Source organism: Silene latifolia, chromosome 9 (genome assembly GCF_048544455.1).
Source record: "Silene latifolia isolate original U9 population chromosome 9, ASM4854445v1, whole genome shotgun sequence".
In the NCBI taxonomy this organism is placed as follows: domain Eukaryota; kingdom Viridiplantae; phylum Streptophyta; class Magnoliopsida; order Caryophyllales; family Caryophyllaceae; genus Silene; species Silene latifolia.
The window spans coordinates 129,562,291-129,575,238 of NC_133534.1; the positions used below are offsets into that span (position 1 = coordinate 129,562,291).

The following is a 12,948-nucleotide window of genomic DNA, read 5'->3' on the forward strand; positions in this document are numbered from 1 at the left end:
GTTTCAAGAGACTGGTGCGAACTATTCCGCACCATGGGTTTGAGAAATGGTTTCTGTGCAACCAATTCTACAATGGTCTTTATGATGATCAAAGAGCTATCCTAGATGCTGCAGCCAATGAGAGATTTCAAGAAAATAGTGGTGAGACGAAGGGGTGGAAAATCATTGATGACATTGCCACCCTAAAGCTGAGCATGGGAATTTTAGAGGAAATCAGAGGAGGTCGGCTGAATCTCCTGTTGTAGCTGCAATTGAAGCCCTTACTGCGAGGTTTGACAAGATAGATTTTGGGGGATCCCAAAAAGAAGGGATTTATAAAGTTAATGCTATTTCAGACGGTCCCTTTATATGCAAGAGGTGTGGAGCTGAAGGACACGTTTCGTATTTTTGTCCTAGTTTGACTGAAGTATGTGCTGCCTTTCAACATTATAGGCAGACTGGTGCTTATCCCGATCCCTCTAATGTCCACCCCAATTTGAGGTGGACTAACCAGAATGTCCTTTATCCGGGTTCACAGCAGCAGCAGCAGCAAAGCTATGTGCCCCCTCATAAGCAGCAGCAACCGTACCAAAAGCCACTGTATGTCCCGCAGCAGCAGCCGCAGTCCCATGGCTCCGATTTTGCCGAGTTGAAAAATTTGTTGCTGAAGGAGTCTCAAGCTAGAGAGGCCGCGATGAAAATGTTGGAGAGCCAAATTGCCCAACTGGCGAGCAAAAGTGCAACTCGAGCTCCGGGGCAATTACCGTTGTAGCCGGATCAAAAGGAGACTCTTAATGCCATTACTTTGAGGAGAAGGTCTACCCTTGATGGGGCCGCTATGGTCGAGGAAGCTACTGGAAAAGATGAGGCGGAACCAAGTAAGAAGAAGGCAGTGACGAACAGTGGCAAGAAAAAGACGTCTACCAGGTATATCAGTCAATCGACTGACATACCCGGTTGATCGACTGAAACGCGAAATAATATAGCTTCTGGTCCTGTAGAAGTCAGTCGATCGACCGACCTACATGGTCGATCGACTGACAACACTGCTGATGTTGAACCTTTTCGTCCTCCAATGCCAGATAACTTGAGGGACCACTTGTTTCGGGGTACGACGACTCCGAAAATATTGAGGCAAGACCCAAATGCTGATGGGTCAGTCCCAGTTCCAAAGTATGACCCAATGACGATTAATGGCTCATTCTTGAGACGGTCTGAAGAAGGCTCGAGCTTCAACAAGGAGAAGGTAGTGGATTTTCAGCCTAAGTCCATTGATGCCGGTATGAGAGATCTAGAGGAGAGGGCCAAGTTGCTTCTTACAGCCCCCTATCCGGAGAGATTGGTGCCGACAAAGGAACAAGTATCATTTAACAAATTTGAAAATGTTATTCGTAGCTTAAATGTGGAAGTTCCTTTCTTAGAATTGGTTAACCAAGTGCCTGCTTACATGAAATTTATGAAGCAACTTTTGTCTAAAAAGAAGTCACTTGGTACTGTGCAATCTGTCGCACTAACTGAGGAGTCATGTTCCTATTTGACCCATACTGCACCCCATAAGCTAGAAGACCCAGGTAGTTTTTCAGTCCCATGTAATATTGGCACCTTTTCTATTAAGAAGGCATTATGTGTTCTAGGAGCTTGCATTAGTGTCATGCCTTTGAGTCTTGCTAAGAAGTTGGGTCTGACCAGGTTTGCAGTCACTAACATGACAGTACAGATGGCTGATCGTTCTGTGGTCCAGCCTATAGGAGTCTTAGAGGACATTCCTGTGCAAATAGGAAAGTTCTTTTTCCCTGTTGACTTCGTTGTGTTAGATATGCCCGAGGATGCCCACATTCCTATCATTTTGGGTAGACCATTTCTGCACACTGCTGGTGCAGTTATAGATGTTGGCTCAGGGACATTGACCTTTAAGGTAGGGAAACTTCCATCGTCTTTGCCCAGACAGCTAAGAAGAAAGACCCCATGTGGCCAGTAACTTGTAATGTGGTTTCTGAAAAGAAATCCTATTTTGTGCTTTCCAACATGCCTGCCTCTATGCCTATTCCTGTTGTAACACCTCCGCCCCAGGTTGGGAGCAACTTGGAGGAAAATTCTTCTGTTTTAGATATTGCAGGAGCTGGTTTAGGGAAGGAAGAGCCGCATGTTGCTCCAGTCGAGAAGGAGCCAATCGTTCAAAGAGGCGGTCTAGGATGTCTTAGCTATGGCACAGATGAGGAGCCTGATAAGGAGCCAGTCAAAGTGACGGAGTCCGATTTGGATTTTGACGAGTCAGATGAAGTTATTGATTGGGGAGATGCTGAAGATGTTGATCCGTTGAGTTCTGCGGATGTCGGAATTGCTAGGAGTGCCGCTAAGGAGATGAGCACTATAGAGGCTACTTCTTGTAGCCAGGAGCCGAGCAAGTGGGCCATTCTGTGGCCATTCTTGATCAACTATTAGTTGATTAAGACTTTACAAAACATTTTATTGCTTTCGTAGACTCTTTTTATCGCTTTTGTGTGCGCGAGACTTCGCATTTTAATAAGTTTGCTTAGGATTTTAAATACTTTAGACTGTTACTTTGGGTTTTGCGCAATTTTGGGCGCGTTATTATGTGTATTTGCAGGTTTATAGACCTTGTTAGCTCAATTTATTGAGCTAATTCGAAGAAATCAGAACTTACAGCAGGTTTTCCAGTCGATCGACTGCCTCCTATGGTCGATCGACTGAGCTACGAATTCCAGGAGCTTCTTTTCCTGTTTACCCTGGTCGATCGACTGGGTGATGTTGTCGATCGACCACTCTCGCTGCTGTACCTGTTCACGATCATTCCCCTGCTGTGTTTGGTCAATTTGCGGAGTTGAGGGAGTCTTATCTCCACTTTATTCTCCGACTCATTTTTGTTTTCTTCTATTTTCGTATGTTGCACATAATTTTGCGTTTCGTAAATTGCCTTCTCGAAATTACGCGTGGTATTGGTTGTCTTTTCAGGTACTTATGGTAGCACTGCTAGCTACTGAACCCTCCTAGCTCACGCTGGTTTGGGGAGGTTTCTTTTTGCTGCGCTTAAAGTCTTGTGAGTTTCCGAGTCCTTACTTCATGTCTTATTTAGTTAATTTATCGCAAAATTTCCGTTTCCCTTTTATTTCATTATATGATTTTGCACAATGGAGACATTGTGTGATTTGGTTTAGGGAAGGGTTTTGCATAGAATTCACATGTTTTTATTGCATTTCTGTTTCACGTTTAATTATTCTGTTTGCATTGTTATTTAATTTCTCCATATATACAGAAAATTCAAAAAAAAATTGAAAAATTTCAAAAAAATTCCAAAAAAAATGCACGTTTATTTTAGCATATAGGTCGAGTCGGAACGGTAGTATTTCAATGATGACATTGCATTTTCAGCTGTTTTTGCCTAAGCCTTGCTAATTAACATTTTATTAGTAGAATCATATATGCATAGTCTACGAGTTTTCGTTAAATATCTTGCTGGACTTGAGACTTGACTTTGATTTTTGGCAAACTGCTTATTTTCTGAGGTTTAGAGCCTATAACTGGTGTCATTCATGACCAGTTCATTTAGGAATGTGAGTAGTACTCCTTGTGAGACATGTTATATCAATATGCATAAATATGAACTTAATCTGCTTAACACCTGTATGCATTCGGTTTGTGGTTAGTTGACACATGTGGAAGAGGTCGTCCCTTTGTTCATTTTGCCCATAATCTTCCCATAGCCAAAAATAGCCTTTTGTCCCTTTTACTACATCCTATATTCAGCCTGCCACGCCAAGTCAAATAAAAATATGATGAGAGAGAAACAAGAGAGAGAAAGCTCTAAAATTCATGCATAGTTTTTAGGGTTTGTAAGCATGGCAGTCATGAAATTTACAAATAATAACAGATTTACTCCATTAAAATCTATTACTTCTTCTGAATCTAATCCAAAAAATGATCTTATTCCGTCTCAGCATCCTTCTTCTTCTAAACAAAAATCTAAAGGTACCACCTTTGCAGGTCCAGGTTCTGCGGATGCTCGAAAGACAGCTTCTTTAAGGGAGTTACATGGAGTCCCTGTTCTTGACATGTCTGGTGCTACGGAGGAAGTTAATGGCTCGGGGTGGATGTTGCATAAGAACGGTAAAGATGTTCCTGTGTTGGAGACGATAGATGAGGAGGAAAATGTGACAGGTCTTCTTCAGTTTACGTCTGCTGACATTAAAAAAGAGGTAGACTTTTGGAATAATGCTGTTTTTTGTTACATTTTAGGAGCTAATCCATCATGGGATTTGGTTGAATCGTTCATATATAGAGTTTGGGACCGATTTGGTATTGTGAGTCTCCTTTTTGGATAATGGCTCTTTTCTTGTAAGATTTGCCACTGTAGGGGCAAGGGATGCTCTGTTAAAGTCGGGGTATTATCTGTTTGATAACAAGCCGGTGGTTATTAAACCATGGGTTATGGATATGGAACTGGTTAAGGCGAAAGTTGAAACTATACCTGTGTGGGTTCGATTATCTGGGGTTCCTCTGAAGTTTTGGGGGGATTGTTTGCCATCTATTGCAGGTTTAGTGGGTAAATTCGTTCAGAAAGACAAAGACACACAGGATAAAGTTCGTTTAAGCTTTGCTAGGGTCTTGGTGGAATTACAAATGGATCAGGAACTACCTGATAAGGTTAAATTTCTGGATGAAAATGGCAAGGTTGTCTCTGTTGGTGTTGATTATGAGTGGATACCTAGGTCTTGTACTAGCTGTAATGGTATAGGCCATTCTGCTTCTCAATGCAGGAAACCTGGTAGGCCATCTGATAAAAAAGTTCAGAAAGTTAAGGGTGTTCAGCAGAAGAAACAGGTGTGGAGACCTGTACAAAAGCCTGTGCAGAGTATAGTGTCCCCTCCTCCTTTTACCCTTGAAGCATTCCCTCCTTTGTCTAGTGTTAGGGCTACTCCTAGTGTGAAACCAACACCTGCAAAACAAATTATGAGGAATACTAGGCAGGAAGGGATTGTGGGGATAAGATTATCTGATAAATTCTCTAAATATACTTTTGTGGATGTTCTGGTAGCTAATACTCCTACTGGTATAGTTGGTGACAGTGGGAAGGACCCTCCTCAAGCTGTTATCAATGCATAACATCGGTTTTTGGAATGTTAGGGGTCTAAATGACCTGAATAAGTAGAAAGTAGTTAAATGGTTTATGCATAATCATGGGGTTGGTTTGTTTGGCCTTATTGAAACTAAGATTAAACCTACTAATCTTCTTAATAAGAATACTTCGCTTTGTGATGGTTGGAGTATTACTACTAACTGTAGTTGGCATAAGGGTGGGAGGATTTGGGTGTTCTGGAAACCAGATCTCTTTGATTTGCAGTTTCTGTCCTATGATGCTCAATATATTCATATGCATGTCCACTCTAGAGTTGATAATAAGAGGTTTTACCTTACTATGATTTATGCATTCAATAACTTGAATGATAGAATTGCCTTATGAAGTTTTTTGAAGTTGCAGTCTCAGTCCTGTGTGTCTCCTTGGTTATGGTTGGGGGACTTCAATGCTGTTTTATCTCCTATTGAGAGACTGGGAGGGTCCACTACTGAAGCAGAAATGGAGCATTTCAGGAGTGTGTCTCACTTTGTGGTATGGAGGACATTAAGGCTACAGGGGCTTTATATACTTGGTCTAATAAGCAGGAACCTGCTGCTAGAGTATACAGTAGGTTAGATAGAGCTATGGGCAATGAGGAATGGCTTGATGAATTTGGTGATTTTATGGATCATTTCCATTCCGAGGGTTTGTTTGATCATTGCCCGTGCACTGTGGTGAATAAGAAAGCTGAATTTGATGGTAGAAGAAGTTTCAAGTATTTTAACATGTGGGGTGCAGCTGAGTCCTTCAAGGAACAAGTTGCTAGTGTGTGGCAACATAAACATAAGGGCACTAGGATGTTTTCTGTGGTTAAAAAGTTGAAATCTCTAAAACCTGTCCTAAAGAAGCTGAATACTACTTGTTTCTCTGATATAGAGAATAGCACTACCATTGCTAGTAGAGTTTTGGAGGAGATACAAGAGAAGTTAGTTGATAATCCTGGGGATACTGACTTGATTCAGTAGGAACTTGACTTATCTGCTGAGTTAAAGGGCCTTATTAATGCAAGGGATAGTTTCCTTACTCAAAAGGCCAAATTGCAGTGGTCTTTGGAGGGGGATTTGAATACCTCTTATTTTCATCGTGCAATTAAGAAAAGGATTATGTTGAACAAGGTTTCCCAGATAGAGGATATGCAGGGTGTTCTTTGTACTGAAGGTGCTACTATTCAGAATGCTTTCTTAGCTTATTACCAGAAACTGCTGGGTACTCAAAATTCTACTGATGCAGTTAATGTTGCTGTAGTCAGAAGAAGTCCTTGTTGTTCTGAGGATCACTGGTCTATTCTGGCAAAACCAGTTACTTGTTCTGAGGTTAAAGCTTGTTTCTTTAGCATTCCAAGCTGCAAGTCTCCTGGTCCAGATGGCTATAATAGTCAGTTTTACAAAGATGCTTGGGATGTGATTGGGGATGAGGTTTGTGCTGCCATTATTAATTTCTTTGATTCTGGTCAGCTGCTTTCTCAAGTTAATGCTACTGTCATCACTTTGATTCCTAAAAATGATAGGCCAACTAGTGTAGTGCATTACAGGCCTATCTCTTGCTGTAATGTACTTTATAAAGTCATTTCCAAAATTTTGTGTGCTAGGTTGGCTTTGGTATTGCCTGATATTATAAGCAAGAATCAAGGGGCTTTTGTCAAAGGCAGAAGTATTCTAGAAAATATCCTTATTTGTCAGGATCTGGTTAGAATGTACAATAGAAAGGCAGCTTCTCCTAGATGTATGTTTAAACTTGACCTTCAGAAAGCCTATGACTCCATTGAATGGGGGTTTTTTGAGCAGATGCTTGCAGCTCTGAACTTTCCTGAGAAGTTTAGGCATCTGATAATGCAATGTGTTACTACCCCCTCTTATACCTTAAATCTAAATGGCACCCAGTTTGGCTTCTTTGCTGGCAGGAGGAGGTTGAGACAAGGTGATCCTATCTCTCCCCTTCTCTTTTGTGTGTCTATGGAATATTTGTCTAGGGTGATGAATTATGCTGTGGGTGAATGGTATTTCAAGTTTCACCCTCTTTGTAAGTCCTTAAAGTTGACTCACTTGCTTTTTGTTGATGACCTCCTTATGTTTTGCAAAGGGGATCATCAGTCTATTATGCTTATCTTGAGGGTGTTGGCTACCTTTACTGCTGCCTCTGGCCCAAGGGTTAATGCTTCCAAATCAGAAGTAGTGTTTAATGGAGTGACTGAGGTATTGAGACAAGATATTACCTTTATCTCTGGATTTCAGGAGGGTGTACTCCCTTTTAAATACTTAAGGGTACCTATTCAGTCTGGAAGATTAACTAGACATGATTGTAATATCCCTGTGGAGAGAATTGTGGCTAAAATTAGGGGCATAGGAGCTAGGAAGTTAAGTTATGCTGGCAGGATTATCTTAATTAACTCTGTGTTTAACACTCTACATAATTACTGGTGCTCAATCTTCTTATTGCCAAAGTGTGTTATCAAGAGGATTGAAGCTCTCTGTCGAAATTTCCTGTGGAATGGTGATGCTATGTACCAGAGAACCCCTCTGGTGGCCTGGGGGGATGTGTCTCTGTGCAGCAAAAAAGAGGGGGCTTGGGTGTTAAGAATTTGGGGTGTGGAATATTGCAATCTGTTGGTAAGTTGGTGAACTGGATTTATACAAAAGCTGATCGATTATGGGTGCTTTGGGTGGACCATATCTATATGAAGGGTGCTGACTGGTATACATATTCACCTCCACCAGACTCAAACTGGAATTGGAGGAACATATGTAAGGTTAAGAATTTGTTAGCTGCTGGGTACCAGGGTAACAAATGGATCTCTGATGCCAGAGGTTACTCTATTTCTGCTGGGTATCAATGGCTACAGGGCTCACACCCCCCTGTGCCTTGGTACAAGGATGTTTGGGATAGCTGGACAATACCCAAGCATTGTGTTATTGGTTGGCTCATTCAGAGGAAAGCTCTGAATACAAGAGACAAATTATTTCAGCATGGGATTAGTGGCAGCAATCTTTGTGTGTTCTGTGAGCTTGTTCCAGAAACCCATGATCACCTCTTCTCTGATTGTATTTACAGTAAACAGGTGATTAGCTTAATTGAACACTGGTTACATATGAGGTTTCAAACTCCTCCTGGTCATTGCCCTACTGTCAGGAGGAAAGTTTGGAGAGTGGTTAAACTTTCCCATTGGTATGTCCTATGGATGGAAAGGAATACTTGCAGGATTGAACTGAAGCTTAGAAGACCTGCGTTGCTTGTTTCAGAAATTCAGAAGACAGTTCAGCTAAGAATTCAGCAGAAAATGTCTTCTGTTATTCAGCAGACGGGTAGTGTTTGTTTGAATAGCCTAGGTTTCAATAGTTAAGATGTTTCTTGTTCCTTGTTATGGCTTAAGTTGATGAGAATGTATTCTTGTATTATCCTTTTTATTAATCAAAGCTTACATTTTACCAAAAAAAAAAAAACATTCAGCCTGCCTTTGTCAAGCTAGTAGTATTATTCTTTGGGAAGGTTCTTATTATTTTTGGTTGCATATGCTCTTATTGAGATGATGTTGGATGAACGATTGAAGGAAAAGAAAGAAAAAATAAAAAAAGAGAGAAGAAAAATGATTCGGAAAGAAAAAAAAAAAGAGGAAACGAGTGTTGTACTGTATAATCCGGTCGTTCGACTGACCATCTTGGTCGATCGACTACAGCCGAGAAAAGAAAAAAAAAAGAAAAAAAAACAAAATCACATGGTTGGAGTTTTGATTAGTCGATGATTTTATTCCCATGTTGTATTTATATCAATTGGGGAGTTACATCTATTGGAGATTGAGAGTTTAGTGCTTGATAACTAGCACCGGGTTTATTGTTGAATTTTGAGCAAGAAGTGGATCTTGTAATATGGTTTTGTTTAGGTACTAGCTTGATCAGCTATGCCTCCATATTCCCATAATTGTTTTGCCTCTTCTTACCCGTAGCCTCAGATATCCAAATTTACCTCGGCATGTGTCATGGTCATTTGTTTGGTTGGAATGCATATGTATGGTTGTAGAGATCATTTTCATATTAGATTGCAGGCATGTTCTTATAGGTCGTAGTTAGGTGAGAGTCATTACAAAATGAATTCTTTCTATCTTTTACCTTACTCACCTGTGCTTATGTGTGATATGAGCGACCCGCGAGAGTCCATAATGATAAGTCTCTACAGTTGACGGTTCAACAGTTTTTAACGACTACATAACTCGTTTGCATGATTCATATTGCTAATTGATTGTTAGTTGTTGCATTAAATTGGCTTAGGCTATTCAGTTTGCATTTCGCTCTGAGATTGAACTCGTTCCATTAGGTTTTAGGATCGAGTCTAGTTCTTGCTTGGGTACAAGCAAGGGTTTGGTTTGGGGAAGTTTGATGCGTGTCTTTTATATGATGTTTTACACCCTATTTTACACGCATTTCAGAGCTCATTTATGTAGTTTACGCTACTATTTGCCCCATTTCGTCTACTTTCGTATTTTTATGTAATATTGCAGATTTATGCGGAAATGAGTAGAAATCGAGCCGAATCCGTCCCTAGGTACCTTGCATTGCATTTGACGTGGAGTATTTACTCAAGAAACGAACTTGGTGCGCATTTCAAGGCCTGAAAGACAAGTTTATGAAGATTTAGAAGCGGACTACCAACTACAGTGGTCGATCGACTGGTGCCTATGGTCGATCGACCAGAGCACGAGTTACAGAAGCTACTGTTCAGCATATTCCAGTCGATCGGCCGGTCTCAGTGGTCGATCGACCACACCGTTAATTCTGACCCAAGTTAATAGAACGAGATTTCCGAAGCCCATTGTAATTAGGTTTAGGAATAAGAGTTGCGTAATATTCCTATATAATGTAACCTTAGTTTTCAGAATATTCATCAAGCTTTAATCCAGTTTTATCATCAAGTTCTTAACATACAATTCGATAGTCATTAGTTTAGATTATTTCCGTCAATAAAGTTTACTTTTTGCATTCGGTTTTGATCTTTCCTCTTCAATTCTACCTATGGTATTTTCTGTTCCTTCGTTTAATACTCGCTGCTTTAATTTGTTCATAGCTAGAATTGTTAGGTTAGAATTCCCAAAGCCAATTGTCATTTTATGTTAATTGTTCATTTAGTAAATTTAATCATGAATTCAGTATCTTTATTCGTTAATCTTGTTGGTGTTTTTATCGTAAACATGAGTAGCTAAATACCCTGTGCTAGGATGTAGGGAATCTGTAGTGTAGGCGGCATTAGAATTCGTAGACCTGAAATCGCGCCATGGTCGATCGATCGCATACCCTGGTCGATCGACTGGCCACGTGAGATCAGTTTCGTTTTAATTAATTTAATTGCTATATTTGACGAATCGAGTGCACGCGACTTGTTGAATGCTTAGGAATTGACCGACCCAGTAAGATCGAAAGATAGGGGAGGGAAATAGACTTCCTAATTAAGACGACTAAATTAATAAGATCGAGAGATAAGTTAATTTTGACTTTTAAATCACTTTTCAGGACAAAAGTTAGCATTAGTGATATTAGGGACCTGTAGCTAGATCGAAAGATGCTACCTGCTAAGAATGGACCGAGAGGACTTCTTATTTTCCCGTCTTACGTGATTATTTCAGGCTTATCTAGTATACTGCCGCCGAAACTATAGTGAACCGACCATCTTAGCACCCTTTTAATATTTGTTTTTATCCATTTCTTTATTTTATTGCTCATTAGCTATAGAACTTTTCAAAACAATCACCCTCACAATTGTTACTTTAGATTAAAATTAGACAACTAATAATTGCATCGCCTCTCTGTGGTTCGATCCTGACTGCCACTAGCTATAGTAGTAGTTTGGAAATATAAATTTATCTTTGGTACTCTACGACGGTATCAGTTAGAGTCAAAATTCAAACCGACTGTGTCCGAGTCGGAACTCTGTCGAGTCATAAACCTGTCTTCCCTTACATTTTGGGTCTTTTCAAAGTCGAGTGAAGTCCTCAGGCGTCACGCCGTCATTTTGGACCCCCATACCCCAATTCAGTTAGGATCTACACATGTTCGACACCTCGAGTCACATGTTCCGAGGCTTAACACACGAGTCTCAATGGGCCTCATATTTGAGTCTAAACAACAGCAGTCTTCTTAACACCTATAAGCCAACCTCGAGTCTAGAATCAACACGTGTCATCAATCCCGTCAATAAGGTCAACCATATAAATGTCACTCTGTCGAAGTTAACACTCGAGTCTAAAATTAAAGTCAAGCACCGTGAATTCAAACACGAGAAGTCGCTCACGACATTTCATGAATTCACAAGTCAAGTCTAGATTTGTCATCTTGTCCCTTCCTTTGTTTGTTTCCTTGGTATGCGTGATCCCATGTCGAATCGAGTTGTAATGCGCATCATTTCTGTCGAGTAGGAATCCAGCAAGTTCCGTCAATCAGCAAGGTCACGAAGCAGCTCAAGCCACAATCACCGTGTCTCCCCAAGACATTTATACCATGGTCCTGCGAGTTTAAGCTACAGTGAAAAATTTGAGCATTCGCGTCCTCACTCTTGAGAATGGGATGGTGGAAAAGAACACGCCACCTAGAGAAACCTCTAGTATGATCGAAGGGGACAAGCTTCCAGTGTCACTTTCTGTTGAGCAATTGATGTGACTCATATTTGAGCACATTTAGTCCCCGAATTAGCCTCGTTCCTATGCTTTATAGTGCATAATTGGGTCATTTATTACTATCTTTAGTTTCCCATTTTTCATATTCTTTGAGGTTTTGTTTCCTTGGTAGGAGAGGAGTGCAAACCTTGCATTTTCATGGTGAAATGGAGCTAAATTGATCGCATTCAATGACCAAGCATCAAAGGGAAGACGATACTAGAAGGCATATATAGATAATAAAGTAGATTGGGCAATGACGAAAAGGATCCTTGCATCCTCAACAAGATCCTCGCGGATTGTTGAGGAAAGAAGAAAAGTGAAGTGCCTTTCTCACAATCCGAGCGGATTGCAGCCAATCCGAGCGTCTCCCTGCCAACAAATCCGAGGGTCCCGACGCCAAGACGCTCCTATTGAAGCCAAACAATCTGAGCGTCTCCTCCATGATCCGCTCGGATCCCCTTACAGACTCCACCGTGCCAGCTTCCTAGACGCTCGGGACGAGCATATTTTCATGGGACTAGCAAAACCAAGATGCTAATCTCCTTGGAGAGGAGCACTTCCTCAACTTCTCTTAAGGGTCTAATAGTCATTTAAGCCCTTAGTAACCCTAATCTTTGTACCTAATCTTTAGTATAAATATCCCTTTGTACTACCTAGATTAGCATGTCATCTCAATACAATCTTAATCCTATCTTAATCTTGTAATCAACTTTTAATCTAGTATTAATACAAATCTCATTCCTTAATCTTTCCTTAATTTCTCTATTGTTCATCATTTATTTTGTGTAATTAGAAGATTATTTGGGTTTATTTGGAGGATTGGCAACCTTCCATCAATCATCAAGTACTTCTATTATTCTTTGCTTTATTATTTGGAATCATCTTCATAGGTATAATTCTCTCTTAATCCTTTTAATTATTGTTAATCATTTTCATTTGTTCATCATGTTTTGCCTTGCTAGTATGATTGACAATCTTGTTAGCATGTTAAACTTGATAATGAGTGAGTAGTTTCCTTAACTAGGGTTAATGGGGAATTAGGGGAAACCAACATGGGGATTGATTCATACTTAATCTAATATGTTTTTATAATTAGTTTGCTTGCTTGTTGTGATTCCAACTTATGCACATGTTATGTTTGATGAAATACGAGCCTAAAAATCCTTGCATTTTTTACCCATCACTTACCTTTTTAATG

General features: G+C 40.3%; 2 protein-coding genes across 2 annotated transcripts; both read left to right on the forward strand.

Moving 5' to 3' along the window:
- The first annotated feature begins 5,164 nt into the window (after positions 1-5,164).
- On the forward strand, positions 5,165-6,078 carry LOC141601586 (uncharacterized). Its single transcript, XM_074421881.1, has 3 exons — positions 5,165-5,400; positions 5,461-5,605; positions 5,659-6,078. Exons 1-3 carry the CDS (start codon positions 5,165-5,167, stop codon positions 6,076-6,078), a joined length of 801 nt encoding a protein of 266 aa, XP_074277982.1.
- A 1,709-nt stretch (positions 6,079-7,787) lies between these two features.
- Positions 7,788-8,450, forward strand: LOC141601587 (uncharacterized). Its single transcript, XM_074421882.1, has one exon. The coding sequence runs from the start codon at positions 7,788-7,790 to the stop codon at positions 8,448-8,450; it is 663 nt and encodes a 220-aa protein (XP_074277983.1).
- Positions 8,451-12,948: the final 4,498 nt, after the last annotated feature.

What these genes read in the sequence shown, in the direction of transcription:
- LOC141601586 (XM_074421881.1), top strand. Translation starts at nt 5,165, where the DNA reads ATGCATAATCATGGGGTTGGTTTGTTTGGCCTTATTGAAACTAAGATT. An exon ending in TCTAGAGTTGATAATAAGAG is followed by an intron (nt 5,401 to 5,460) that starts GTTTTACCTTAC and finishes TGCCTTATGAAG; the next exon opens with TTTTTTGAAGTTGCAGTCTC. An exon ending in GGAGTGTGTCTCACTTTGTG is followed by an intron (nt 5,606 to 5,658) that starts GTATGGAGGACA and finishes TCTAATAAGCAG; the next exon opens with GAACCTGCTGCTAGAGTATA.
- LOC141601587 (XM_074421882.1), top strand. Translation starts at nt 7,788, where the DNA reads ATGAAGGGTGCTGACTGGTATACATATTCACCTCCACCAGACTCAAAC.